The sequence below is a fragment of the Glycine soja genome, chromosome 10 (genome assembly GCF_004193775.1).
Source record: "Glycine soja cultivar W05 chromosome 10, ASM419377v2, whole genome shotgun sequence".
Taxonomy (NCBI): Eukaryota; Viridiplantae; Streptophyta; class Magnoliopsida; order Fabales; family Fabaceae; genus Glycine; species Glycine soja.
The window spans coordinates 47,845,426-47,872,947 of record NC_041011.1 but is presented as its reverse complement, the minus strand read 5'-3'; the positions used below and the strand labels follow the sequence as shown (position 1 = coordinate 47,872,947).

Sequence of the window (27,522 nt, the reverse complement as noted above, 5' to 3'; positions counted from 1 at the left end):
GGCGATGGCGTCGGCAGGTCGGACCAGTGTTAGTTTTACGGTAGGAGAGAGAGAGAGAGAGATATGTGGTTGCCTTATTCGAGGGAAGGCTCCTCCTGAACGAAACTTTGTTTATATCTGCATGCATAATATGTACATTTCCTAGCTTATATACACCAGTCTTACGTGCTTATTACAACTAAGTTTCACGTGCTTATTACCAGCTTTCAGTTATAACATTCCAACTAACTAATAACGAACTAACTACTCGAGCTTCTAGATCCTGCACGTGCGTTGGGATTTAGTTTCCTTCTTCCTGCTACTCGAGTACGTAGTCGTGTAAGTGATGAGGTGTGGTTGTTTCTCTTCGAGTTCTAGTTATTCCGGGTGAAGGGTTAGTTGCTTCGGGTGCTGGGTTATGCATGGGCATATCACAGATCTATTATATATCTAATTTCTACTCGATATATATTGAACTTTGAATATTTTATATTTTTTAGTAGTTTCTGATGAAAATAATAATTAATTTTTGTTAGAAATGAATGCAGGTAATATACATATTTTTCTTTAAAATTAATTTATTTTATACTAAAACTTAAAATTTGAATCCTTAAATATTTAGTTAAGAAATACAATTTATTATCAATTATTTTACTATAACACAACAAACAAACATTTTTTAACGCGCATGATGTAATAAAAGAAGTGTAAATTAGTAATACACTATCTCATTATTTTTATGTGTAGTTTTTATTGGATAATATTTATTAAAAAATAAAATTATGAATAAGATTTATTAAATAAAGTATATAATCCATTAAATTTTGTGATTTCCAACTATAATAGATAATATTTTGCTAGTATTTCTCATGGTAGAAATGGGGTTAATTAGAATATATTTAATTAATGTAGCTTAGTTGACAACTCATATTAATTAAGCTTATGATGAGGAAAAATTTGAGTATCTGCATAAAATATTTTTGAAGTATGGTGATGAGTTCTTAATATCACTAAATTTTGAATAAAAAATAATACTATAGTTGGCCTGAAATATTAAAAGCTTGTCAAAATGTTTCACCGGAGTGTTAAAAAAATGAAATCTGGACATAAAACCCTTGATTTCATATAAACTATTGATAGAATGATAGTCATACTTCTCGTCTATGCGAATTAAATAAATCAGTTAAATTTTTCCCATCCAAATTGATTGATTTTATGCTTCATAGTTTTGTCTATTATTGTCAGAAAACCATTGTTTTGTCAATAAAAAATGGCTTGCTGAAGTGTGAAACTTCTTTTTGACTTGCTCAGTTTTTTATTAGGATAAATTATATGTACGCTACAACGTTAAATGCGCTGGATTATTAAATTAATACGAGATATTATTTAATAATGAAAAGTTAAAAAATATATAATTGCTATTTTTTTAATTTACGAATAAACCAATTAATAAGTTATTCGTGAGTTGCAGATTTACGTGACGCAAATGTTCATATCGCTAATGAGTAATGATTCATTAATAGAAAATGTTTTTTCCCCCAATAATAATCAGATATAAAATTATACATCTCAATCATCTTCCTCTCTGATTTCTTCTTTCCTTCTTTCTTTTTATTTTTTTTAGTAAGCAAAACGTCAAATAATCATTTATCATTATGTGGCTACTCGCAAGCAAACATCATCCATCACCAAACAAAAACTATAGTGCCTTTTTGGATCCCTTGAATGAATCAATTGCGCATTGACCTTACATGCATATATTGCATTTTACTATTTTACTATGATTTTCTTCATCGACTTCCACTTATTCGGTCACTGTTTTATGGAATAGTAAATTGGAAAAAAAAAACGTTCTTGTACTCCCTGTAGCCACAAGTGGGAAATTTATAATGTTTTTCCTTTGGCCTGTGTGTGCGCCCATGTAAGAAAGGGTTCAAAATTAAATGCAAAGATCAGAGAAGCACAAGAGATTAAGTATCACAATAATTGTTGCTTTCAATGGACTAAGCTAGCCAACTAATTTTTATCAAAATTAATTAATTAAGAAACTTTTTAACAGTCTCCACTTTGTTACTATTTTTTTCCTTCTCAGCTCGTTGTCGCATTGGTATATATATGCAGTGATGCACCAAGCCTTTTTTCTATCAAATGTATTTTATTTAGATAGATTTTCTATAGATATTTATAAAAGATAAAAATAAGAAAATAAAATAATGAAATTTATCTTATAAGCTAAAATTAACTTATGCAATTTGGTTCTTGAAGAAGTTAAAAGAGTTTTTTTTTTTATAAAAGTAAAAAACTTATAAAATAAACTCAATGCTGACATGACTAAATAATTAAATTGAATTCTTAAAAAAAAATTAATTGGATGTTTTAAGATTTTATATTACTGATTCTCTTTTCAAAGAGTCGTGTAATATTGTTTTAAAGATTTTAGTTAAATATCATGTATCATGCTCCCTTCTGTAGTCACCCAGTTCATTAATAGGTATCTCTCCAATATTTTGAGCTTTCCAAATGTACCAACGAATAATAAGTTTTTAAAATGAATTGTTCTAGTAATATTTCTCCTTACCAAATATCAATATTATATTTTCCCATTTTCTTATTATTACCGTGATAGTGGTCTTATTATATGTTTTTCATCAATAAAGTAATATTATATTAAATTATTAATCAGTAATAAATACAAAAACTTTTTTATCATTGATGTAACAGTTGATTGAATATGCTGCATGTTTTAATGTAAATCCTCTTTTACATGTCTTTGATTTCTATTAATAAAAAAATATTAAAAAGATTTTTTTTATGAATGTTCTAAAATCATCACATAAAAAAATGAACTTTATAAAATATTTTAATTACTTAAAAAATAAAATCTTGAATAATTTTTCAAAATAAATGTATTTCCTCCTCTAATTTATAACTAGATATTTTGTACGTGCCAAAGAGGAAAACATCAATAGATATTTCTTTACGAACGTTTTGTTTAATTAATTTTAAAATGTGAAAGCCTGACGCTAATGATAGTGTTGTTAAAATGGATATAGTTTAGTTTGATACTTTGATTTCATAGGCAGAGTCTATTTAACCTGTTAAAAGAATATATAGACTGTGTATAATTCTTTTTTGATCTGATTTATTTTTTACACAGTCTAATTCAACCCTAAATTTATTGACTTTATGCAACTTGACTGACAATTAGAGGCTTAACCTGGTAGCTCAAATTTTAATTAAGAAACAAAAATAACAAACCAGCAGTTAAAATCTTGAATCTAAATTAAAAAAAAATTCAAGGTATTTTTATCCACAAAAATTAGTTTAAACTTTAAACTTCCAATTTTTCAAGAAATGCCCATAAGTTGAGTGATTTAACTTGCAGCCTACAAAAACACATAACTGAATTAATATAACCCAACTTCAATTAAAAACATATTAACCAGTATTATACTTATATCAATTCAAATAAATAAAATTAGCTGGATTGACCATTCTATTTAATATCTATTTATTTTATTTTATTTTATAAAATTAATTTTTTAAGTAAATAAAATATATGATAAATTTAAAAATAATAATTCTAAATCGCTAAATATGATTATTTATATACTAGTCGACAAATGTTTGTTTCTTCATAATTAAAATTGATGGTAAATATATATTCTTAAATATATAAACAATATTATAATTATAAATTACAATACAATTATATGATTATATTATAAATATTTAAAATTTATAACAAATAATTTAAATTTTAATAGAATATTTTTTAATTAATGACAATTTTCTAAAAAAAAACTATTAAAATTTAATTTAACAATAGAGATAAGAAAAATGTAGTCTAATGTGATTGCTCAGTTATTAAGGTATAGTATGTGAAGTACATTTTCAAAAGAGAAGAAAAAAAAGTGTTGAAATGTCTAATAAAAATGGAGAAAATAAGGAATTTACCTTCTTCATTGTGGATTTTAACTTTACTAATATAAATTTCTAATATAAAAAAATGTTGAATATAAAAACCCATTAATGTAGAAATATTAACTTACTAATAAACCAAAAACCACCCTAAAATGATACTGTTGTTTTCTTCCAGTCCACTGCAAGCAAGGAGGATTGTTAATTAAGAATAAGAAGGAGGAGTGGATAACTCCGACATCAGTTCCCATTGGAAGGAGAGTTCCGTGAACCATCACTCCCCATAAAAATGCACATTCACGTGAGTGCTTCAATATTAAACAAAAATTTGCATGCTCAAAAATTCATGCACCATTATTTAAGTACGTGCATGAGTTTAAATTTAATAGGTATTTATTGATTCTTGTATATTTCTTTTAACATTGTTAATTGCTAATAAGAATTTATTTTTATATAATCTTTATTTTTAAGTAATTAGAATTTATATGACCAACAAGGTTTAACAAATATAATTACGAGATAATCGGATTTTTTACACATGTTAATAAGAATTTAATTTTCTGATCATACATATAAAAAAATATTTTATTAAACGAGATAAAATTCACTTTAATAATCTAAAGTTAATCTTATGACTTTCGAATATAAATATACTTGTTTTCATAATTGAAAAAAAAAAATAAAGAATTTATGTGAGACATATTTGTACAACCATCATTTTCTAAACTCAGTAGCTAGCTAGGATACCAACACAAACGCTTGTTAGACAAATTCAAGCCCTCATATTTTTTTTCTGGGTCACTTTACACTCCTCAAATTAACGTCCAATTTCTGGATAAATTGGAGGAAATAAAAACGTAGTTACTAACAATAATTTTTCGATACTAATTAATCATGGTTGAAGGAATAACAACCACTCTTGACAGAAGAAGATCAGATGTGAACATCGTTTCACCATCGTGGCAAGAAAAACGTCCAAGAGGGAAGAATTTAGTGGGCATCACTAAACGCTAACCACCCATTTTCTGAATATGAAAGGATATGCAATTTCATGCACGACGCAAACAAACAAGTACTAGTCTAATGCTGTTACTACCACACAAGACAGCCTCGATCGATTTTCTTTCTTTCCATGTCTTTCTGACCAATCGTAGTTCGTAGACAATTTTTCCTTTGCTTTCAATTTTGTTTAATCTCCCCATGTATCTAAATAACGATTGGAGTAACACATTTTTTTAATAATATATATAAAGTGTTAAAGTATATTTTAAAAGATAGATTAGAATATATTGTTTTTTTCTCAGCAAAATAATTATGTATTTATATATGTGTAACTATAGTTAGGAAGGCACCAGAGATACCTCCTTCTCTGCACCAGATAGATTACAATTATAATTGGTACTCCATAGTAATCTCAAGGGGATTAACACAATGTTTGCCACGTACTGTTTATGATGGTGAGCTACTTCAAGAAAGTGGGGTACAATGGAGATCAATGACGGGGTTGGCATATCCGGGAATATTCTAACTCTTAAATTAGAGAGAAATTTTGATAGAATGGTAATAAATGATGAATGTGTATAGTTATTTTACAAGAGAGAGTAAGGTGTTAATAGCTATATCTTACAAAGATTGTGTTTCTCCTCATTATTTATCCAAGGGATGGAAGGATAAAGGCCTTGTTATTCCTCCCGTCCAGAATTAGGCTCTCTCAATAAATAGCCAATAAAATTGTTTTTATCTCATGTCTTTATATTGTTCATAGTTCAATATTTTGGTGTACTAATGGTAGAGAAATTACACAAATCTAGGTATCCTAATTGTATTTCGACAGTAAAGACTGGAGATCATTGGATTATTTTTTTGTCAGCGGAAATCATTGGATTATTGTCGCCTTGACCTAGATCAATGGTTAATTAGGGATTGTCAAATGCTTCATAGGAAAAAAAGTACTCGATGAGAAAAGTCTGTTTGAATATAATACTAGAAATGCTTTTGTGAGTTTTTCTACTGATTTTTTTATTATATTTCTAATAAAAAAATTCTCAAAAATACTTCTAACCTTTATCTAAACAGAACCGAAAAGCTCGCAATGTGACTCATTTGATGTAGAAATATTGTGATGTTTCCTATTGACTAGCTGCCATAATTTGTATACTTAAATATAATGTGTTTTGAGGGTTTTGCATTATGAGAAGCCTTTGTAAACACACATATCTATCTTGCTCTCTCTCTTACCATTTTTAATTAGTGGATTCACAACTCATCTGTCCATGATTTTTCACATAAATTTTGGTGTTCTCTCTTTTTGTTCTATCTCATTAGCAATTATTTTCTAACATTGACAATGCCTTATTATGGCATCTTATATGTTTTTCTCATTTTGCATGATAAGATGATTCTGTTAGATGACTCGCCATAGGATATTGACTTAAGTTAATAAGGATAAATTCTCTTATTTGGTTCAATCATCCAATTTGTTTTATCTTAATCTTAGAGATACTTTTAGATGCAACTCGTTAATTAAGAGTTTATCCAAACATCAATTGATATAATAATAATTAATTATTAAATAATAGTTAAAATATATATTTCCTAAAAATAAGTTTGATTATTAATAATTCCTACGGATTTTTTTCATCCATGCTTTTAGTCCCTTTTGTTAGTGATGACAAAGAATATTCCCTTTTATTTGACATTTTACTAAAAAAAAAGTTGTTTTCATTTTAATTGTCATCATACAATATCAATAAAGTATTAAATATTTTTTCTTATATCCTTCGTCATTTATTGTGAAGTGAGAAGATAAAAAATAAATATTGATGACAGATAGTCTAATTAATATGAAAATTTTATTAGAAAATTACATGATAAATTTTATAAAATTTAAAATATTGATTATATTTCTTAATTCGTCTCAAAATCTTAGATATAATGGAGTAACTAATAGGCTTCCACTACTGCAAGTTATAATTCAGATAAAATGAACAAAGAAACATATAAAAAAAAATTGTCAAGAAGAACATTATTATCGTTCTGTAGTTGAACTTTGAAAATCTTACAAAAATGGATAAAAAGGGAAAAGACAGAGACAGGTGCAAGTGCCCCTTCTTTTGGTAGTTGGTGCCACAACAAGATTTTTTTTCTTTTCCCCCTTTCAATTTTATTTTATTGAGTATTTTATTGACACTTTGTCGCAACTTGCAAGTGGGAGAGTTGTGAAAAATTTCACATGGAATCACAATCTCTATCTATGCTATGCATTCTTCTCCAGAGTTTTACCCATCATCATCATCTATTCTACGCTGTCCTCCTCAAACTTCTCTTCAAAAAGTTCTAATCTTTACCACAAAGCCTTTAGCATTTGTGAGAAGAAAATGTCAGAACCTGAGGAAGAAAATAACCAAGACTATGTTCCCAGGTCAAAGCCAGCAGAGGAAGGTGGTGGTGGCTGCACCACCATGGACTTCGATCTGGACTTAGAAACTTCATGGCCTTTGGATCACATGGCCTTTGGCTCAAACCCCATGTCACCTTTCTTGTTCTCCACTTCCTCTGACCAACCTTACTCTCCTCTTTGGGCTTTCTCTGATGGAGAAGACCCCAAGCTTCCTGCTTCTGCCTTCTCTGATTGCCACAAGATCTTCTCTTGTATGTTTTCAGATTGGTTTTCTTTTGCCTAAAGTTTTGGAATTTTCATTCTTCGTTTGAACTTGGTGATACCCTTTTGAATGTAACTTGGATAGATGCTGCTGAATTTGGTTTTGTTGATTTACAAATGTAATATGGTGGGGGATTAGTTTCCGTGGTGTATGTTCTTTTCGTATTATGAGTTTTCTTTTGCCTATTTTAGCTTGAATTTTATGAAACCTGAAAGAAAAAAAAAACAATAGTTTTTTTTAAAAAAGAAATTTTAATAGACAATTACCGTGTTTGAGGCTCTATGTGGCTGTTGAGGAACTTGATACAAGGCATAAGTGATATACGGATGGAATTTATGGGATTGGAGTTGGATTTCTTCTATCTGTCTCTTATAAACTCCACAGCTGAAACTTCGGTTTCACATGTTTGTACTCCCTTCAGTATTGTTCAAGGAAGCTAATGTTTACAGGCCAGAGTTTTGCCTGTAATGTTTCCTTGGGATTTTACCTTTGCCTTTCTGTGCTACATTTTTTCATATGATTTTTGGAGTATTTATAAGGTTTGGAGGTTGTAGATATATTGTCATGTTGAGCTCAAATGTGTTATTACCATAACTGTGAAGTTTTCATAGTCTACTCCAGTGCCATATCTGGTGCTAAATATGTGTTTTTTGTTGTTTCTGCCGGGAGCTACATTTCTTCTAACTGAAGCTACTGTTTTCAGGCGATTCAAATTCAATAGCTGAAAAGCCAGTGGAGAATGATGACAACAAAAAAAATTTGCCACCACTTGTGCCTATGCCACCAGTGGAAAATTTGGATGGTTATTGTGTAATCAAGGAAAGGATGACACAAGCGCTTCGTTACTTCAAAGAGTTGACTGAACTGAATGTTCTAGCTCAGGTTTGGGCACCAGTACGGAATGGTAATCGGTATGTGCTTACAACTTCAGGTCAACCCTTTGTTCTTGATCCGCATAGTAATGGGCTCCATCAGTATAGAACAGTCTCTCTGATGTACATGTTTTCTGTGGATGGGGAGAATGATGGATCTTTGGGACTCCCTGGTCGGGTTTTTCAGCAGAAATTACCAGAATGGACTCCAAATGTTCAGTATTATTCTAGTAAAGAGTATCCACGCCGAGATCATGCTCAACATTACAATGTTCGTGGAACCTTGGCTTTGCCTGTGTTTGAACCTTCAATCCAGTCATGTGTTGGTGTACTGGAGTTGATAATGACTTCACCGAAGATTAATTATGCTCCTGAGGTTGATAAAATCTGCAAAGCCCTTGAGGTTGGGTTTCTCTTAACTTTGCTAATTATACCCATGTGTTATGGTTTTTTCATGTTTGTCAAATATCATGTGATGTTTCAATTTTTAGTATATCAAGATTGAATTTCACAAGGATAATTCCCATGGGATTATTTAACTATAGTACCAGCTTGTTAGAAATTTTATATGATTACAACCATATTTAGATTCAACAATCACCTGCTGTCAGTTTCCTTGCAGACAGTAAATTTGAGGAGTTCGGAAATTTTGGACCATCCATACACTCAGGTGATTTTAACCATCATATATGATGCATCCCTATCTGTTATATCTAGGTTATATTGCTGTTATTCTTCATCTTAACCTTCTATTCTCACAGATAAAACTTGACAATGCTTTTAAACCAGATTTGTAATGAAGGTCGTCAGAATGCATTATCAGAGATCTTGGAGATATTGACAGTGGTATGTGAAACTCTTAATTTACCTCTGGCCCAGACATGGATTCCCTGCAAGCATCGAAGTGTTTTGGCCCAAGGTGGTGGTGTAAAAAAAAGTTGCTCTAGTTTTGATGGTAGCTGCATGGGGAAAGTTTGCATGTCTACAACTGACATAGCATTCTATATTATAGATGCTCATTTATGGGGTTTTCGGGAGGCCTGTGTTGAGCATCACTTACAACAAGGCCAAGGGGTTGCTGGGAGGGCTTTTTTGTCCCACAGCATGTGCTTCTGTTCAAACATTACCCAATTCTGCAAAACTGATTACCCCTTAGTTCATTATGCTCTCATGTTTGGGTTAACAAGCTGTTTTACAATATGCTTACGAAGCTCTCATACAGGAAATGATGATTATGTATTAGAGTTTTTTCTGCCTCCTAGAATCACAGACTTTCATGAACAAAAGACTTTGTTGGGATCCATATTGGCAATAATGAAACAGCATTTCCAGAGTCTCAAGATTGCTTCTGGTGTTGAACTTGAGGATGGTTCAATTGAAATTATTGAAGCAACAATTGAAAGAGTTCATACGAGGCATGAATCTATTCCAATTACACCATCTATTAAATCACCACCTAGACTTGATACCTCACCAAACATGGGGGAGGAAGTGCCACAGGATCCATCAGAACAACAAATATTGATGTACTGTAACGACATGAATGATGGAAGGAGTCTTGGTAAAAATGCAGACGGAATTGATCATATGCCCTCCATAGAGACTAAAAACATAAAGAAACCCTTAGAGAGGAAACGTGGAAAAACTGAGAAATCAATCAGTCTTGAAGTCTTGCAACGTTATTTTGCTGGGAGTCTAAAAGATGCTGCAAAGAGCCTTGGTGGTATGTTCATACTCTAAAATATATTTATAAGCAATAGTTTTGTTTGTTATCTTTATGAACATGCTGCTATGTGGAAACAAATATTTACCTAAGAATAATATTTATTTTTTCCATGAATACAAATGTTTTCTCTACCACAATAAATTTTATCTCTATGAATCTGCTGGTATCTGGAGATTTTTTTAATTATTAAAAAATATACTATGCAACTAAAATATGCAAAAAGCAAAAATGTTTTTCTTTCCCCCTAGTAGTAGCAGCTCTTTTATCTAAACAGAAAAAGGAAAGTAAGTAGTGTTTCAAACATGCTGTTCTTAGATATATTTTTGCTGTACAGTTTGCCCTACCACAATGAAGCGCATCTGCAGGCAGCATGGGATATCCCGTTGGCCATCTCGAAAGATCAACAAGGTTAACCGTTCCCTGTCGAAGCTCAAGCGTGTTATAGAATCTGTCCAAGGTGCTGAAGGAGCATTTGGTTTGAATTCTCTTAGCAAAAGTCCACTTCCCATTGCTGTTGGTTCCTTTCCTGAGCCTTCTACTCCAAACAAGTTCAGCCAGTCAGCCTCATTAAGCATTAAGCCATCAGAGCCTCAGGTGAAAGAGAATGAATTGAATGCCTCCAAAGCATTAGAAGCAAACAGACAGGCTGGAATGGAAGATCAATTGCTGGGAGGAAGGACACAGAATCTTGAGAAAGTAATTAATGATAAAGGTGGGTACACTCGAGAGGTTGGGAGAGAACCAAAAAGGACTAGAACTAGGAATGGCTCAAGTGAGGATAGCACAAATCCTACTTCTCATGGTTCATGCCATGACAGTCCCCCAAACGAAAGTTCTCCTGTAAAGGATATATTCATTACTTCCAACAATGATCAATGTGCTGGGATAAAGAGATCACCTGAGTCAACACTGCAGCCAACTATTAATACGCCAAGCCGGCCAACTGCTTACCCTATGCCTGACTTTGTGGCCGTAGAACTTCAAGAGCCATTTGGAGGGATGCTAATAGAGGATGCTGGTAGTTCCAAAGACTTAAGAAATTTGTGTCCTTTAGTAGCCGAGGTCATTTTGGAGGATATGATTCCAGAAGCTTGTGGGACTAATCTTCCAGGTCCTGATTTGTCTCCTAAGCTAAGCATGGGTACTCCTAATAAAGCAGTGACACCTTTTGCAGCTATGAAAGAAATGAAGACGGTGACAATCAAGGCAACATACAGAGAAGATATCATTAGATTTCGAGTCTCATTGACCTGTGGCATTGTTGAACTGAAAGAAGAAATTGCCAAAAGATTGAAGCTAGAGGTGGGTACATTTGATATCAAATACCTGGATGATGATCACGAATGGGTTTTGATAGCCTGTGATGCAGACCTACAGGAGTGCATGGATGTTTCAAGATCATCAGGAAGTAACATAATCAGGGTTTTGGTGCATGACATAACTTCCAATCTTGGAAGCTCATGTGAGAGCTCGGGGGAGTGAGAAGTGGCTGTATATAGGTTGAGTCTGTACTCTAATTATGTAGGTTCTTGTGGTGTTTAGGACAATAGGAAAAAGAAAATAGGTTTTGGTTATGATCTGCTCTAATTGTAAGAAACTTGAGAAGTTGAGATCAGATAAAAGGAGTTTGAATCTTTGGTATCACTCAAAAGTAAGTTCCTGATTCATCATGAGGATTCTTTGGTGACACATAATGTGGTCAGCTTTTAAAATAAAATCATGTTGACATTCAAATTTATAACTGTTCGGTTCATATCTTGGATGAAGGGAAAATTATTTTTGTTGCAAAAACATGTGATTGCTCAAGAAGAAATGCAGTGTCAAATGTGCTTTCAGTGAAGCCATGGTTTGGCTTATAATGGCTAAACAGCGCCAAGCAGTTGCATCTTTGGTGTTGTCCCACTTTATGTTGCCTCAAAAGTAACACTCTTCTGTGTGTTGCCTTAACTGTCACACGAGTAGTGCATGATAAATGAAAAGTTAAATTTGCCATCCACTAAGAAAATTATAATATTTCATTATAAAAGACAGCAATCATCAATGCTTCGTTTCTGGAATAGTCAATGCCTTATCGCTAGTGAACAGAAGCAGAGGGTCCCGATTGTTATGCTCCACATCTTCTTTTTGATTTCATTATCTTTTGTTGTTTTCTTCTTGTCATGTTGACTTGTCTTCGTTCGGTGAATGTGAAAAGATTTTAGTTTTCTCGAGGGGAAACATCTTAGTTCTGTCATAATGGTACGGTTTCTTGATTTAAAATGTAGCTAACGTTGAATCCTTGTCCTGTTGTCTTCTCTAAGGTTGATTGTGCAAAGCATTGTATAGAACAGTTGGCTGCACTAAGGAGCCTAAAGAAAGTTCGTTTCAAATTCCTAGTACTAGTAAAAGTCACATTGACAAGTACTCAAGTAACATCTTTTGTTCTTTAAGAATCAAGAGACAAAGACTGAATTTAACAGTTATTTGCTCTGTTGATAATTTGTTTGAGTAGTTTATAAGTTAATTTAACTAAAATAAAAGAGGTATTTGCAAAATAACTTCATCTCACCAGCTTATAGACGTGTTTATCAAGTTACTATTTTAGTTATTTGATTATCATATAAACATGTCTAGGAAATGAATTTGGTAAATGAACTTATATAGTAAGTAGGATTGACCACAAAATTATTCAATCGTTCATAATGTCTCCCGGAGATGATTATAATTTTGAATATCAGAGAACTGAGAAGGTTAGCCTGGGTAAAGTTTGGAAATCATAATAAAATTGATAGGATATATTTCATTTACACAAATAACCTCTGAGCAAGTTAAGATCTGCAACAATTAATCATCAAGCACGTGGATACTTAGAGAGAATTTTATTGTTCATAATAATTCTATCCAATTTAAATAAAATTATCTTTAAAGAAAGATATGATCTAGACCAAAAAAGATATGCAACAATCACATTACTGACCGAGACAATCTAGGAAGCATATAGTTTCACCTTTTTCATGAATTAATTGATTTGAAAATGAACCCACAGTTGCTCTATTATGAAAATGGTTAAAAAACTTTTAAAACCAATCCTAGTATCACACGCATGGGGTTGGGTGCACAATTGCATTGTGACAGGTGAGCAAAGGTTCGAGTTCGTAGGACATCACTTTATGGAAAGGACTTAACCGTATCACTCATATGCTGGAAATGATTTACTGCTATATTCGAAAAGTGTAGATACCAGCCTATTAAGTTGTTTAAGAGTAGCATACTATGGAAAAAGGTGAAAGAAAAACAAAATCAGCTTTATAATTTTCTTTTTTTAAAAAAAAAACAATTGATATCTTTTTCTCTCCCAATTGTAGAGAGGATCAATTCCATGTCAGATATGCACGAATAATCAATTCTAGAATTCCCATAAAAATGAGTTATGTCATTACCATAATACATCTTCAACATTCATTTTTAATGGAACAGTAACAGTGGGTATGTGCACCTCTGTTTACTAGAGGAGTTGCAAGATAACAATATAGGTTATAAATTTTACGTGAATTAAATACTCCTTTCGTTCCTTTTAATGGTCAATTTTTTTCTTTTATTTATTTGTCATTTCCAAACTTTAAATAGCATTAACTTCTCTTTTATTAATTATACTCATTCCAGTTCTTTTATATTCTTCCATTTTAATTAATTTGATGACGATTTAGAAAAAATATAAATATTTTTCTATATGGTATTTTTTTATAAAACAGGTTTCATTTCATTATTTTATTCTATTTTAATTGAATATTTTCTTAGATAACTGTTAATTAAATAATTTAGTTCTTATAAAACGACTTTTTTTAATACTTTTCATTTAAATATCTTTTTCTACTCTATTATTAGTGCATAGATTTTTTATTCAATATTCTTCTACACATTTCTTAACAATTTAAAACACAATAGTATATATTAAGATAACATAAATAAAATAATAAAGATAGAAAGAGATAAAAACATAAAATGTTCTATATAAATTACGAGAAAAAAGATTATATATTGATAGTCTAAATTTTTTTACACACATCCAATCACATTCTATCATGTAGGATAAATTGGTTGCCTCTTCAAATAATTATTTTAAGATAACTCAAATGTTTGTGATTGAATGATATTGTAAGACTGTTTAACACATGCATATATAATCATTAAACTCATAAATTATTGGGTCTTAAAATTTACATTAAACGATTTAAATATATTTTTGATCTAGGGAAGTTAATGTCTTTTTATTATTGGTTCCTAAAAAAATTGCTTATTTTTAATTTTTATATATTTGTATTTTTTTCAATTTTAGTTCCTTTAATATATTTTTTCTTTTATAGTCTCATAAGTTTGCGTTTATAGGGATCAAAATTGAAAAATGCAAACTTATAAGAATTAAAAATGAATCAAGTATTTTACAAAGATTAAAATTAAAAAAAACACAAATTTATAGAAATTAAAATTAGAAAAATAAAACCAAAAATGAAAATGCGCTGACTTAGGGGGTAAAAAACATAACTAAAAGTTTACATGCAATTAGTAAAGTGGTGATAAGATTGTTAAATAATAATAACCAGACCAAGTTCCATTGGGGATGTTTTTTCCTTTCCTTGGAAACAAATTCCAATTTGTTCAGTTTCGAAACAAATTTCAATGTTTTTAGTAGAGAGAACAGTGAGTCTACGCATGAACTGAGTCTACGAAGAGTTTATCAAACTGGAGTCTACGTAAACTATCATCCTTGAGTGTACGTACTCTTGAGTGCCACCACTTTGGTTCATCATCGATCTTTATGAGTGTTTGGCTTTGGCACAGCTCAAAATTAAACACCAACATTCATCATCTTATCTAGGAGAGAGAGAGACATTAGTGTAGTTAGTGCAAAGGTGATATCAATCTTGGATGGCGTCGATCACTGCCCCCAACTCTCTCCAAATTCGATTAGCTTTCAGTCCCTCCAATTCCACCAAATTCCCAATCCTTCTTCACTCGCGCTTCCCTCACTTCGATCGTCGTCGGATTCGCCTTTTCTGCGTCGCAAACAACGAAAATGGGTCGGACAACGTTCTCATTCGGGTTGGGTCGGATGGATCGCCCAATTCGGAGGTTAAGAAGAACAAATCAAATAATGGGGGTGAGACTGAGGGAGATTCTTTAATTTTGAGTTCTTTCTATTATTGTCTCTTTTCGATCAAGGTCAACGATTCTAAGCTAACACTACTAATTATAAAATTATGTCTCCCACTTTTATTTTTGCTTAATTAATAAGTTATCATTGAGTATGGTAATCATTGAAATTTTGGAAAATTGATGTGCTTGTAGCTGCATGTGAAATGTTTGGTTGCTCTTAGTGGAGTTGGTTTTTGAATCATTTGTTTGCCTTGTACTAGAAGGCACCTGCTTCTTGGAATCATATGTTAGTGTTAATTTGTGAGGTTGGCATTTTGACATACAATTGGAGAGTTACTGAAAAAAATATTTTATTAACATTTTGTTGGTGTTAGTAAATTCGCACTACTTGACAGTTGACACTTTTGAAGTAGCTTGTTTTCAGGAGTTGTGGGAGTGGGAGTGGCTGGAATTCTTCTTCTTTCAGGGCTTGCTTTTGCTGCCTTGTTTGTCAGCAGACGAAACAGTGCCAGTATGTGATTTTTATTTTTTTTTTTGCTTCCGCTTCTGTCGTGCATTAACCATTAAGTTTTCTTGTCGTGAGGGAATTTGTCTGTCTGGGTGAGCCAACTAAACTTATGCATGCTTAAAATTGTACCTTCTCTGTTGGATCGTATTTGACTTTGTGCAGGACAAATGAAGCCTCTGACTACACATCAGGAACAGGAAGTGCTTTTGTCTTCTGATGATTGTAATGACAAAATAGAGCAAGTAAATTCTGGAACAATGGAGGAGCAAGGAAATGGTAATGTGGAAGGTCGGATAGATGTATCCAGGGATTGTTCATCTACTGAGTATGATAAGATTCCCAATTCCCATAGGATCATTGATGATTCCAATGCAGGATCTCAGTTGGTATACGATATTCATAACAAGGACAATGATTCTGATGCCATGAAGCACATATCTGTTCAAGAAGAATTACAGATTGAATCAGCTGCTGATGAGGAGTCAGTTCTCCCTGAGGGTGCAATGGTGCTTAATGGTTCAGAATCTGAAAATCCTGTTGATTCTTTTGATAGCAGCACTGCTGTAGATTCACAAAACTCTATTACTGAACTTAAGGAGAACCCATCCTTTGTTGAACCAAAAAAAGTGTCCAACTTTGATGCTGAACCCCTACCTGTTATAAGTGAGGAGCAGGATGAAATTACTGATTCAAGTGGCAATAGAAGTTCTGGTATTGTAGCCGATAATGAAACTGTACTTGTCAATATTGCTGTTAGTACTCAGTCAAATAAAACAACTTCATTTCCTGCGGTTATTCCTGAAGATTGGGAAGAGAGTGCTCAATCAGTTTCAACCAAAGAAAATCTTGACCTGAACAACATGCCACAGGTCTTACACCAGTCATCCTTGGCAGAGCAGAGCTTTTCAGAAAATGACCTGTTTACAAAATCATTTGTTTCATCAATCGATGCATTTTTAGACGAGCAGGTTAAAAATGATAATAATGAGGTTGATATATGTAGATCTGAAACTTCAAACTTTGGTGCTTTTTACTCTGCTCCTGGTATTCCTGCCCCATCAGCAGTTTCTTCAGTTGTACAGGTGCTTCCTGGAAAGGTTTTGGTTCCTGCTGCTGTCGATCAAGTTCAGGGACAAGCATTAGCTGCTTTGCAAACTCTAAAGGTATTTCTTTGTTCTTATTCTTATTTTTAAAGGGATAGTGGGTCAAACATTATTTTTGTGATGCAAAATGACTGCACATTGAAGAACTTATAAAAGATGGACTTGACATCATAGATATAGTTTGGATTTTTTCACAGTAAAATATTCCAGTTGGTCTGATCATTAATATAAAATGTCTACTGCTCACCTGAAAATTTGCTACATAATCAGGTCATTGAACCTGATGTTCAGCCCAGTGATTTATGCACACGCCGTGAGTATGCTCGATGGTTAGTGTCTGCTAGTAGTGCTCTATCAAGGTAGTTGTTTATTTCTTCTTTCTATCACTATTATGTGAAATAACAATATATAAAAAAGGTTGGCTATTTTCTATTATTGTAATATGTGGTGATATGTGTGCCTTTCTGATTACCTTTTTAGGAAAACTATCTCAAAGGTATATCCTGCCATGTTCGTAGACAGTGTTACTGAGCTTGCATTTGATGATATCACCCCTGAGGACCCTGATTTTTCTTTCATTCAAGGTCAGAGTAGGATATTTGAAGTTTGTGTTTTAATACTACAGCTTGTCAGTATGTATGACTTTCTTCTAGCATATCATGTCTAAAGAATATGGATATTACAGGCCTGGCAGAAGCTGGACTTATCGAAAGCAGGCTTTCAAGATGTTATGATAGACCGTTGTCCACAAATGAAGACTATGGCCCATTTTACTTCTCCCCTGAAAGGTATGCTTTACTTAATTTGGAATTGGATATCTGATTTGTGGTTACTGTCTTTACGTCTTCCACTGGGGCAACACAGTTATTATTCAACATTATTGGAGTTCTCCCTTTTTTTAAATTATTCACAATTTCACATGGTATCCTCCTTTCTTTTCATCTTGTAACTTTGTATAGCATAGGCTATGATTGTGATTTCCCTACTCTCCTATATTCATTTCTTGCAGCCCTTTATCACGTCAGGATCTTGTTACTTGGAAGATTGACCTAGAGAAAAGACAGCTTCCAGAAGCAGATAGAAAGGTTTTTTAAAATTGTTGCTTGATCTGATGTACTTTAGCTTCTTTTTTTGAGAGAGAGAAGTGATGTACTTTAGCTATTTGTGTTTTTCTAGTTGTACTGTAACTAAGCAATTTGTTTGCTTCAAATATGATGATCGATGGGCAGATGCTGTGCCAACTTTCTGGTTTTATAGACACTGATAAGATACACTCTGATGCATGCCCTGAACTTGTAGCTGATGTATCTGCTGGGGAGCATGGAATAATAGCTCTTGCATTTGGCAAGTCATATTATCTTTTTAAGTCTTTGAAAATGCATACCTGCATTGCTGTGAACTTGTGTTATTCTTTCATTTCTTATCCGCATTTGATTTTAACTGTTTTTTCTTCTTCTTTTTTTGGGGAGTTAAGGTTATACACGGTTATTCCAGCCACATAAACCAGTTACAAAGGCCCAAGCAGCCATAGCCCTTGCTGCTGGAGATGCTTTTGACATAGTTAATGAAGAGCTTGCATGCTTTGAGTCAGAATCTATGGATGAAAATGCTGTTGCTTCTCATAGTGCCTTAGTAGCTCAAGTTGAGAAGGATATCAATGCAAGTTTGGAACAGAAGCTTTCCATAGAGAGAGAAAAGATCAATGCTGTTGAAAGAATGGCTGAAGAGGCAAGATGCGAGTTAGAAAGGTTGAGGGCTGAGAGAGAAGAGGAGAGAATTTCCTTGATAGAGGAACGAGCTGCTATTGAATCAGAAAGGAATGTTTTTTCTAGGTTAAAGCATGAGGTGGAAGATCAACTACAAAACCTTATTAGTGACAAGGTAGAAATAGCTTATGAAAAAGACAGGATTAGTAAGCTTCGGGAGCTAGCAGAAGTTCAAAACAAGGAAATTACACAATTACAGTATGAGCTAGAGGTTGAACGAAAAGCCTTGTCAATGGCCAGGTAAAATTATAAAACTTCATAAAGCAACTAAATTTGTTTTATGATCTTTAAGTTCTGGTTTTATTGAAAATGGTAAAAGCATGAAGTAATTGTGGGAAGGACTGGCAGATTTTTTTTCTTCACATTTTACTGTTTGTAGTCTATATTCATATGTAATTAGTCATTTCATATGTGCATCCATATTTCCAGCTATATTAATTGGGATCCATTTATGTTTCTTGATTTGATGCTTTCTACCTTGTCAAAATATTTTCTTGTTTCTACTTCTATTTGGAGATTTTCTACATTTTTATCCTCACAAATTCCTTATAACTAAATAATTTAATGGTTATGCACTAAGGGTTTAAAGTAGTTTATTTTCTCGTAACTGAATTCTTACTTTTGGTATATTTTGCTCTAAAAAAAACTGTTTACTTTACATTGACCGAGTTACATGTACTACCTCAAACATGGTTCTTAAATACAAGTGTTTCATGAAATATGAATTGCAGTTATTAATTGATGTTAATGGCCAAAATCAATCACACCACTATTATTCTTCAATACCATAAAATCAGTGGGACTGATAATTTTTTATTTGACAAATACATTGCTATTTTGGCATAATAGATATTCTAGTAGGCTAATATGTTTGACATAGTTTGTTATTTGTTATCACAGTTAAACAAAACAGTTCAGAAGCACTCATTTTGTTTCTTGTATAGTCCTGTCATAAAATTACACTCGCTTATTCGTCATTACAACCCAAGTGTTTGGTTTCAGGGCATGGGCAGAGGATGAGGCCAAACGAGTAAGCGAACATACATTGGCCTTGGAGAGGGCTAGAGATAGTTGGGAGAGGAATGAAAGCAAAGCGGCAGTTGATGACTTCCATGAGGACCTTGCTGGAGTTACATTGCTCAATACTGAGGAGCAGTTATCGGTTCAAGACACGGTTGACAGGGCTGAAAACCTACTGGACAAGCTAAAAAAAATGGCAGTAGAGGTGGGAGGAAGAGCCAGAGATATGATTGACAAGATTATCCACATAATTTCCCAATTTGTATCAAGATTGAGAGAATGGGCATGCAAAACTGGAAAACAAGCTGAAGAATTGAAACAATCTGCCATCTCAAAGGCAGGCAAGTCAGCTCATGAGGTGCAGCAAAGTGCTCTTGAATTTGGATTTACTATCAAAGAAGAGGCAAAGCGAGTTGCAGGTGATTGTAGAGAAGGAGTTGAGAAGCTCACTCAAAAGTTCAAGCCCTGATCTCCATTTTTTTGTGCGTTGCCTTGTTCAGCGAATTTTGGAATGTATGATGTAAATCAAATCAATTTTTGTATAATTTGTGGAGGTGGACTAACAACCAGTTGTAATTTAACTTCAATCTTTATGGGTCGATCATATTTGTTGTTCATCTCCTTTATGTTAAGAAATAAACCCAGGGAACAATTGAAGACTGCCTTGAAGCTTATCATTTTGTAACCAAATAACTGCTGTCAAGGAGTGGTCATCGGTGTAATTCATAACCTACAATTCCACATAATGAAATATGCAGATGCAGAAATAAAATGCCGCACTATTCGGAAATAAAAACTTGCGTCTAATATTAAATCGTTAGGTCTTGAAATATCCAATCTACAACGTTCATGAAGCATTACGAGAGTCAAATTAGAATGCTCATTTACTTGTCACAAAAAGAATAATATTACTTATCACAAATAGAGTCATTTGGTTTTAACCAATAAAAGGCATGCAAAGCATCACAGCTTGCAATATAACCCTCAGGCAACTAATAAAATGCGATGTTCACTTGAATAAGGATTATAACTCTCATTTCTAGTAAAACAGAAAATAATCCAATCTAGCTTCTTCCATAAATCATGTCTCAGTTAAGCAAAACACATTTCTCAAACAAAATGTTGAAGTAAACTAATTGATCCAAAGCAAAAATATGAAAGTTCGTCCATCAATACACAGGTCCATCTAGTGAAACTAGAAAAGAGTAAATAAGACTTATTTCTTCTTGTCTCCAGCCCCACCAGCCCTGCATACAATGGAAAAAAATATCATAAGTAATAGCCACTACCAATAAGAAATTACCATTCAAGAATGCCAATCAGATTTATAAATTATATTGTATGCATAATAATATTAACAAAGAACATAGACCAACCTCATCTTCCTAAGAACATTGGACATTTCCTCACGCTTCTTCTTTGCACGTTTGTGGGTTCCAAGCTTTCTCTTTGCAACCTTAAGTGCCCTCTTATCCTTCCCAACCTTCAGCAACTCAGTTATACGCTTTTCATAGGGTGCAAAACCAGCAACCTCTCTTATGAGGTTCCTCACAAAGTGCACCCTCTTGCTTGTTTTCTGTTTTGAATCAATATAATTTTAGGACCACATATAAGATATAAAAACAAAATCTCTGTATGTCTTAATTATTTTTATCCAATACAGCATCATAATTTAAAACAATTTAAGAATGATCCATCAATACACTTCTAACATGATAAATAGTCCAATTTTCACAACCAAGAACACATTTTATTCAGAGTGAATGCATTGATAAAAGGAAGGGAAAATAGGTCTCCAAAGATTGAGATCAGTTTGGAAATAAAAATTGGCGCAAATACGAGTTCAAAATCTTAGTGCTCCCCACAAAGAACACCTGTAGTAAGAACTGAAAGCTTCTATATTGCAATTCTTCTAATGAATAGGCAAAGTAATTGTCATAAAAAAACATGAGTTACACTTGTATAAGAAAACTACTATACTTAATCAGAAACCTAATACATACAATAGAAGGAACGGAAAATTATAAAACACAAATAGCAACTTACAATATAAAAAAGAAGTGCAAATAGAAAAAAACTGACTCATTACAATTGAAAAAACTTACCCCCTTACGATCCGAGGGGCGTGGGGGCAATTCCTTCTTGGTGACGACATGTCCCTTGTTCAGTCCAACAAACAGACCCGTACTAGGCGGTTTGGGAGCCATTTCCCTGTCCCAGAAACAAACACGCTTCAGAAACGTTTCGTTTATGGTTTATGCAATAACTAGTTAACGTTGAACAATGATTTGCAATTTAGCATTAAAGCAAGCAAGGAACAGAAGAAGCCATTATTACCTCTTGGTGGAGAAACCCTGGGAGGAGTGTGCTGTGAAAGAGAGAGAATAGCAATTAGGGTTTTTGAAGAAGCTGATACCCTTTTTATTAGAGACTCAAGTCGGGTCGCGAATCCAACTTCAATTGGGCCGAACTTAAAGTAGAGTTGTAAAAACAACAAAAACAATATTAGAAGAAAAAAAAATGTACAGTTATATTATAAGTGATAAGTGATTAGACAAAAATTGTCTATATATATATATATATATATATATATATATATATATATATATATATATATATTATTTGTAACTTTTATTTTCATTATAATTATAAGTGATAATTGATTAAATTTTGGTGAATATTTATATCTTGTCGGTACATAAATATACCACAAAAAAATATTATACATTTTTTCCTGCAAAAAAATTATAAATCTCCATATATTGTGATTAATTTTTATGGATAAAAAATATTAATATTTAAATTATAGGATAAAGAATACAACAAATATTAAATTTTACAAAAAAAAATACACTAAGAAAAAGTACATACATCTATTATTTCATTATGAAAAATGTTTTAGTTTTACCACATCAAGTCATCAACTCATGTGCATGTCAACTCCTCCTTAATTATATTCTAGCCTAGTGGCTAGTATAACCTTTAATTCCTATTTTTTATTTTTCATATTACTTGAATTGTGGATTTTCACTCAATTAAATCTCTTGCAGTCGTACAATCTTTCTTTTCTCCGCCATTGACATGCATTCTTATTGGATTCGGTATTCTTTAGATCATTCACTCCTATAACATGGGGAAAAAAATCTTGAAATAGTTTATAATAAGTAGACTTTAATTTTCCATTAACAAAAAATAAAAATAAAAATGTTTGACTATTATTTTTTGCTTTATATTAATTTCATGTTAAATCCCTCATACTATTATTATCGTTATATTGTATAAAACTAGACTCACACCTTCACAATATTAAAAAAAAAAAAAAAAGGTCTTATTAATCGCTTCATCCTAAGCCCATAAAATGAGGATCAACCGTGTGTTAATCCTAAGAAGAATATCAGAAGCAAAAGTTATTGCCCCATGCTGGTTGAAGGAGAAACCCTAACTCCAAAAGAGAGTGTAACGAAAGAGGGAGAAAGTGAATTAGGGTTCTTAAGAAAATTACTTCACTCTTTACTAGAAAGACTGTCGTGAATAAATTTCACGTTAATAATTGGTACCATATATAGAGATGTAAAAAACAACGGAAAACATTTAGGACAATTCTATTTGCAACTTTTTTCATTCTTCTTCCCTATTTGTAACTATTTAAAAATTGAAACAAAAAAAAAAGTCAATTTTTGTCCTAACAATATGACAGATTTGTAATAATTAAGTGCCTAGCTTAACTATCTTTAAGCAATGTTATGATTCCTTTATATTTGTGTCATTTTTTCTCCCCTTTTGTCCTTTTGTTGCATGACAAGAGGATACTTTTTTGGATGAAAGGAATAATAGTTTGCATCAATCATAAGAAATAAAAGAGCTTACCAGACTAGTAACTTTATCTTCACACTCAGTGTTATATGATTTAGCCCCAGAACTCTCGGTTGATTGTTCACTATTCCCACCCCCATCATGAACCATCCAAGCTGCAAAAAGTTTGGTTATATCATTTTATTCTCTTATCTAATGCTTCTATCTCCAACAAAGCAAAATCCTAAGGAAGTTATTGACATCCCTTTTCTCCTTAGTTAAACTGATCAAACTATTCTCCATTTCTATCGTCTCCTTCCCCTCATCTCCTTGTACCTATCCACCGTTGTCACCACCTCAATTGCAAGCCTTAACCTTGCTTCTTCCAATAACATCCTTGATTCCACACCTAACCACTCTCCCTTATCATTTTCTGCAAAAGTTTCATCTTTTTCTCCCTCTAACCCCTTTACGACTCTAGACAAGCTATCCTATAATTAAACATGACTCTTCTCTCTTCGCTCTCCCTCTTTAATCTCAACTATTTTCTTGAAATATTCCACTTATTGTTTTTTTTATTTATTTCAAAACCACTTCAAAGAAAGGGGCTTATTGGAATGAAGAAGATGGCCAGAGACTTGATATTACCCTTTGGTGGAAGTGCCTACCACTGTAAGCTGCACGTAATCAAGTAGGCTCAGAACCACCATATCAAGTTATTCTTTTACATGATAAATTGAAAATATAACCCAAAATCACAACAAAATCATAATGAAAAGATAGAGAGAGAAAAAGGGACAAAAAGAAAGAAGAAGAATGATTCATCTCACTGTGGTGGTGGACAACAACATTCGCAATTCGTGAGTTAATGTTCCGTGAAGTAGCCCAAAACCACCCTATCAAGATTATTCTTTTACTTGAAAAATCAAAAGTAAAACCCAAAATCCCAACAAAATCAAATAATAAAAATATAGAAAAAAAGGAACAAAGAAAGAATAAGAACGACATTTGATCATTGTGGTGGTCGGCGACAACGTTGACCATCCGGGAGTTGCCAGAGACCAGACCAGAGAGGGAGACGTGAAAAGAGAGAAAGAGGGTGGATTGATTGAAATTGGAAATGAACGATGAATTCTTAGAAGAAAAAAAGGGGGGGCTAAAAGAGGTAGGAGAAACACAAATCAGAGCCATAGGAAAATGGGTGAAAAATATGTTAAGGAAATGATAACACGTATCCTGCCAAGTTTTACTTTTCATAAGGATAAATAAATTAGTTGTGATCACGCAATCATTACACACCACACACAGATATTGGTGGTGTTAACTAAAAACTCACCTGTGACAAGGATATTTGCAATGCCCTTCAAGACCAATTAACTACTCTTTCCCAAAATCAAGATTCCTTTGACAATTAACACAGAATACATCTTTAAAATAGCTATGTATCTCAACTCTCAAGTGTCTTGAGAGGGCGAGGTTCCAAAGCAAGAAGGGCTGTTGCAAAAGCATGGCAACCCATTAGGCCTTTTCCTGATTTCTCCATAGCTAAAAGTAAGTTCGTCATCTACTTGGATATGTTTTGAAGCAAAGAAGCAGAGGCGGGGGAACAAAGATCCTGAACTTCTAACTAGCTTTGTGCTCAAGTTACCACCGTCACATGAATGATTTACAAACCGTGCAACATTTCCTGTTCTCAGACATGCCTTTCCAGAAGGAAGATGTTCCCTCACAACCAAAAGAGCAGAAGAGAAGCCACCCTGCGAGTTCACCTTTTACCATACAGAAAAAGCATCATTTAGTCTTACACACATGCATAGGGGGATTAAAAACAACCATGCATAAGAAAAACAACAAAAAAGAATCAAGAAACTATAAGTGACAATCAATCCCCTTAACCATAGCAAAGAGTGGAAAGTAGTTTCTACCAATCTTTGTGGAGGGATTTGCAGGTCGGCGAGTTCTGACGGGGTTAGATACGGTAACACGCATTGGATCAGAAGAGCCTCCTCCTCTTTCGCGTTGCAACGCCAACGCTTCGTCATTACCGTTGCTTGCTGTGCGTGCGTCTTTCGGGATGGATGGAATCAAAACGTCGTCGTCGTTATCCTAAAAAGAGTTCAAAAATTATTACTCCGTAAATGGACCATATTCTTTTCTTTTTTTTTGTGTTAAATTAGGTGTTTATACCTTTTTAGTTTCTAGTAATTTTTTCGTCTTTATCATTTATATTTACATTTTAAGTCTCTTTGTAAGATTTTTTTAGTTTTTATAATTTATATTTTAATTATTTTTTAGTTCCTTAAATTGAAAGTGATTTTTTAATTTATATATTTTATATTTTCATTTTTTTAGTTCTTATTATCAAAAAATAATATTATCAATTATAATTAACTACAAAAATATTAATAAATAATTTATAACTAATTTGTCCCAAAATAATTTGTAATAAAAAAAATAATTGACAATTTATAATTAATTTATAGTTAATTATTTTTATATATATTTTTTTAATAAAAATTAAATGATAATTAAAATACAAATTATATAGACTAAAAAAATTACTTTCAAATTATAGGGACTAAAAGAGAATTGAAATACAAACTATAAAACTAAAAAAAATACTTTTAAATTATGAAGACTAAAAAAAAATTAAAATGTAAACGATAGGAACTAAAAAATCACCTATAGAAACTAGGTAAAAATATTTCATAAAGATGAAATGAGTAATATAACTTTTTTTTAATTACAGCTGACCCTATTCAATAATTCATAGACCAGTACCAAAAAATATTACTCCTACAATATAACATATTTTCTATTAAAAATAATTACTTTAAAACATTGACGTAATATTACTCCGGAAAATTATCACTTCGTCGTAGTATTTTAAAACATTTTCTCTATATATGTAAAAGTAATTATTTTTTAATCTAAAACTAGAATCTTCTGCAGTATAAAAAATTAAAGATATTACTATTAAGATATATTCAAGAAAAACATAAAATAATTAAAATTTAAATATACTTTTATTCGTTGTAAAATAACCGAGTTTTGATTTTAACCCTTATAAAAAAATTCTTTTGTTTATCTCTGATCATTGTTTTTTATTTCTACTTTTATGTAACACTCATTAAATGTTTGTGTTTTAAGGGGTTAAGTGATTATCTTAAATAACATCCAGTAATATTTATGGTACCAAGTTTTTTTGACTGAAACATTTATGGTACCAAATTAACATGTGATACTTTTAAAAATTTCATGATATCTAACATAAATGTTATTTATCTATTTTAAAATGAATTTGGACCAAAAATAATGATTTCACATTTTGGAAAAAGGAAAAGTAATACTCCATGTTTTAGAAGGATCAAAACCAAATTCATAGAATCACTGTTGACCACAAAATTATTCTTTGGATTATTAAACGTGGGTACATTCTAAATAAATCCAAAAAAAAAAGACATTCTAAATAAATTAAATTTTAAAACATTTAAACCGGAATTTGAGCAAAAGTGTCAAAAAAAACATGGTATTGTAAAGTGTAAACAATGTTTTCAAAAACTACATCGTACATGCCACTACTTGTAAGAAGGAAAATAGAGTACATGGTTTATTTAGATCACAAAATTGGAAAACAATTAATTCTCTTACCAAATTTAGGTGTCATTCCCTCTAGCAATAACACTGCCAAGCAGAACACTGCAGATTGCTGCAGAAGCTACAAGCATGGGTAGCCATTACATCAGCCAAAGACAAACATGATAGCTTAACCACTCTCAAGCCCCCAAAATAAATGCCATATGATCTGGAATCTTCAACTGTTAACTCTGACACCCCTTTCTCTTAAATATGTAAATGAAAGCCAATAATGATTATGTCATACACTTCAGCAGCATGTCATCTTCCCCACCCAACATTGCACCAATGGAAAAACCCAAAACCAAACGGTCTTTTTACTTGCTGGAGTTGTAGAGTGTACACAGACACCTTTACTTTCAAAACCAAATATAAAAAAAAAAAAAAATATATATATATATATA

General features: G+C 32.3%; 4 protein-coding genes across 7 annotated transcripts; 2 read left to right on the top strand and 2 right to left on the bottom strand.

The window, feature by feature from the left end:
- The first annotated feature begins 7,070 nt into the window (after positions 1 to 7,070).
- Positions 7,071 to 11,901, top strand: LOC114369782 (protein NLP6-like). Its single transcript, XM_028327038.1, has 5 exons — positions 7,071 to 7,551; positions 8,266 to 8,837; positions 9,057 to 9,104; positions 9,224 to 10,157; positions 10,495 to 11,901. Exons 1-5 carry the CDS (start codon positions 7,278 to 7,280, stop codon positions 11,640 to 11,642), a joined length of 2,976 nt encoding a protein of 991 aa, XP_028182839.1. The 5' UTR covers positions 7,071 to 7,277; the 3' UTR covers positions 11,643 to 11,901.
- Positions 11,902 to 14,749: 2,848 nt separating this feature from the next.
- On the top strand, positions 14,750 to 20,362 carry LOC114370366. Of its 4 annotated transcripts, none has more exons than XM_028327685.1 (10): positions 14,750 to 15,297; positions 15,718 to 15,804; positions 15,964 to 16,964; positions 17,175 to 17,263; positions 17,385 to 17,488; positions 17,590 to 17,692; positions 17,914 to 17,989; positions 18,134 to 18,248; positions 18,379 to 18,910; positions 19,660 to 19,833. In XM_028327685.1, exons 1-10 carry the CDS (start codon positions 15,066 to 15,068, stop codon positions 19,688 to 19,690), a joined length of 2,370 nt encoding a protein of 789 aa, XP_028183486.1. In that variant the 5' UTR covers positions 14,750 to 15,065; the 3' UTR covers positions 19,691 to 19,833. The 4 variants fall into 4 exon arrangements, with proteins under 4 accessions (XP_028183486.1, XP_028183483.1, XP_028183484.1 ...); XM_028327682.1 differs by having other exon boundaries at positions 14,753 to 15,297; positions 19,673 to 20,362; XM_028327684.1 differs by having other exon boundaries at positions 15,184 to 15,297; positions 15,707 to 15,804; positions 19,673 to 20,362.
- A 321-nt stretch (positions 20,363 to 20,683) lies between these two features.
- Positions 20,684 to 22,153, bottom strand: LOC114370367 (60S ribosomal protein L36-3-like). Its single transcript, XM_028327686.1, has 4 exons — positions 22,028 to 22,153; positions 21,796 to 21,901; positions 21,067 to 21,266; positions 20,684 to 20,937 (listed from the first exon to the last, which is right to left on the bottom strand). The coding sequence occupies exons 2-4, from the start codon at positions 21,895 to 21,897 to the stop codon at positions 20,907 to 20,909; spliced, it is 333 nt and encodes a 110-aa protein (XP_028183487.1). The 5' UTR covers positions 21,898 to 21,901; positions 22,028 to 22,153; the 3' UTR covers positions 20,684 to 20,906.
- A 2,132-nt stretch (positions 22,154 to 24,285) lies between these two features.
- Positions 24,286 to 25,587, bottom strand: LOC114371044 (histone-lysine N-methyltransferase SUVR3-like). The gene is made up of 2 exons (XM_028328444.1): positions 25,408 to 25,587; positions 24,286 to 25,251 (listed from the first exon to the last, which is right to left on the bottom strand). The coding sequence occupies exons 1-2, from the start codon at positions 25,522 to 25,524 to the stop codon at positions 24,937 to 24,939; spliced, it is 432 nt and encodes a 143-aa protein (XP_028184245.1). The 5' UTR covers positions 25,525 to 25,587; the 3' UTR covers positions 24,286 to 24,936.
- Between the last annotated feature and the right edge of the window lie 1,935 nt (positions 25,588 to 27,522).

Coding starts and splice junctions, on each gene's coding strand:
- LOC114369782 (XM_028327038.1), top strand. CDS start 7,278: ATGTCAGAACCTGAGGAAGAAAATAACCAAGACTATGTTCCCAGGTCA. Junction 7,552..8,265: donor TTGCCACAAGATCTTCTCTT/GTATGTTTTCAG, acceptor TACTGTTTTCAG/GCGATTCAAATTCAATAGCT. Junction 8,838..9,056: donor AAATCTGCAAAGCCCTTGAG/GTTGGGTTTCTC, acceptor GTTTCCTTGCAG/ACAGTAAATTTGAGGAGTTC.
- LOC114370366 (XM_028327682.1), top strand. CDS start 15,066: ATGGCGTCGATCACTGCCCCCAACTCTCTCCAAATTCGATTAGCTTTC. Junction 15,298..15,717: donor GAACAAATCAAATAATGGGG/GTGAGACTGAGG, acceptor GCTTGTTTTCAG/GAGTTGTGGGAGTGGGAGTG. Junction 15,805..15,963: donor CAGCAGACGAAACAGTGCCA/GTATGTGATTTT, acceptor GACTTTGTGCAG/GACAAATGAAGCCTCTGACT.
- LOC114370367 (XM_028327686.1), bottom strand. CDS start 21,897: ATGGCTCCCAAACCGCCTAGTACGGGTCTGTTTGTTGGACTGAACAAG. Junction 21,267..21,795: donor GCCCCTCGGATCGTAAGGGG/GTAAGTTTTTTC, acceptor GATTCAAAACAG/AAAACAAGCAAGAGGGTGCA. Junction 20,938..21,066: donor AATGTTCTTAGGAAGATGAG/GTTGGTCTATGT, acceptor CATTGTATGCAG/GGCTGGTGGGGCTGGAGACA.
- LOC114371044 (XM_028328444.1), bottom strand. CDS start 25,524: ATGACGAAGCGTTGGCGTTGCAACGCGAAAGAGGAGGAGGCTCTTCTG. Junction 25,252..25,407: donor AAATCCCTCCACAAAGATTG/GTAGAAACTACT, acceptor GTATGGTAAAAG/GTGAACTCGCAGGGTGGCTT.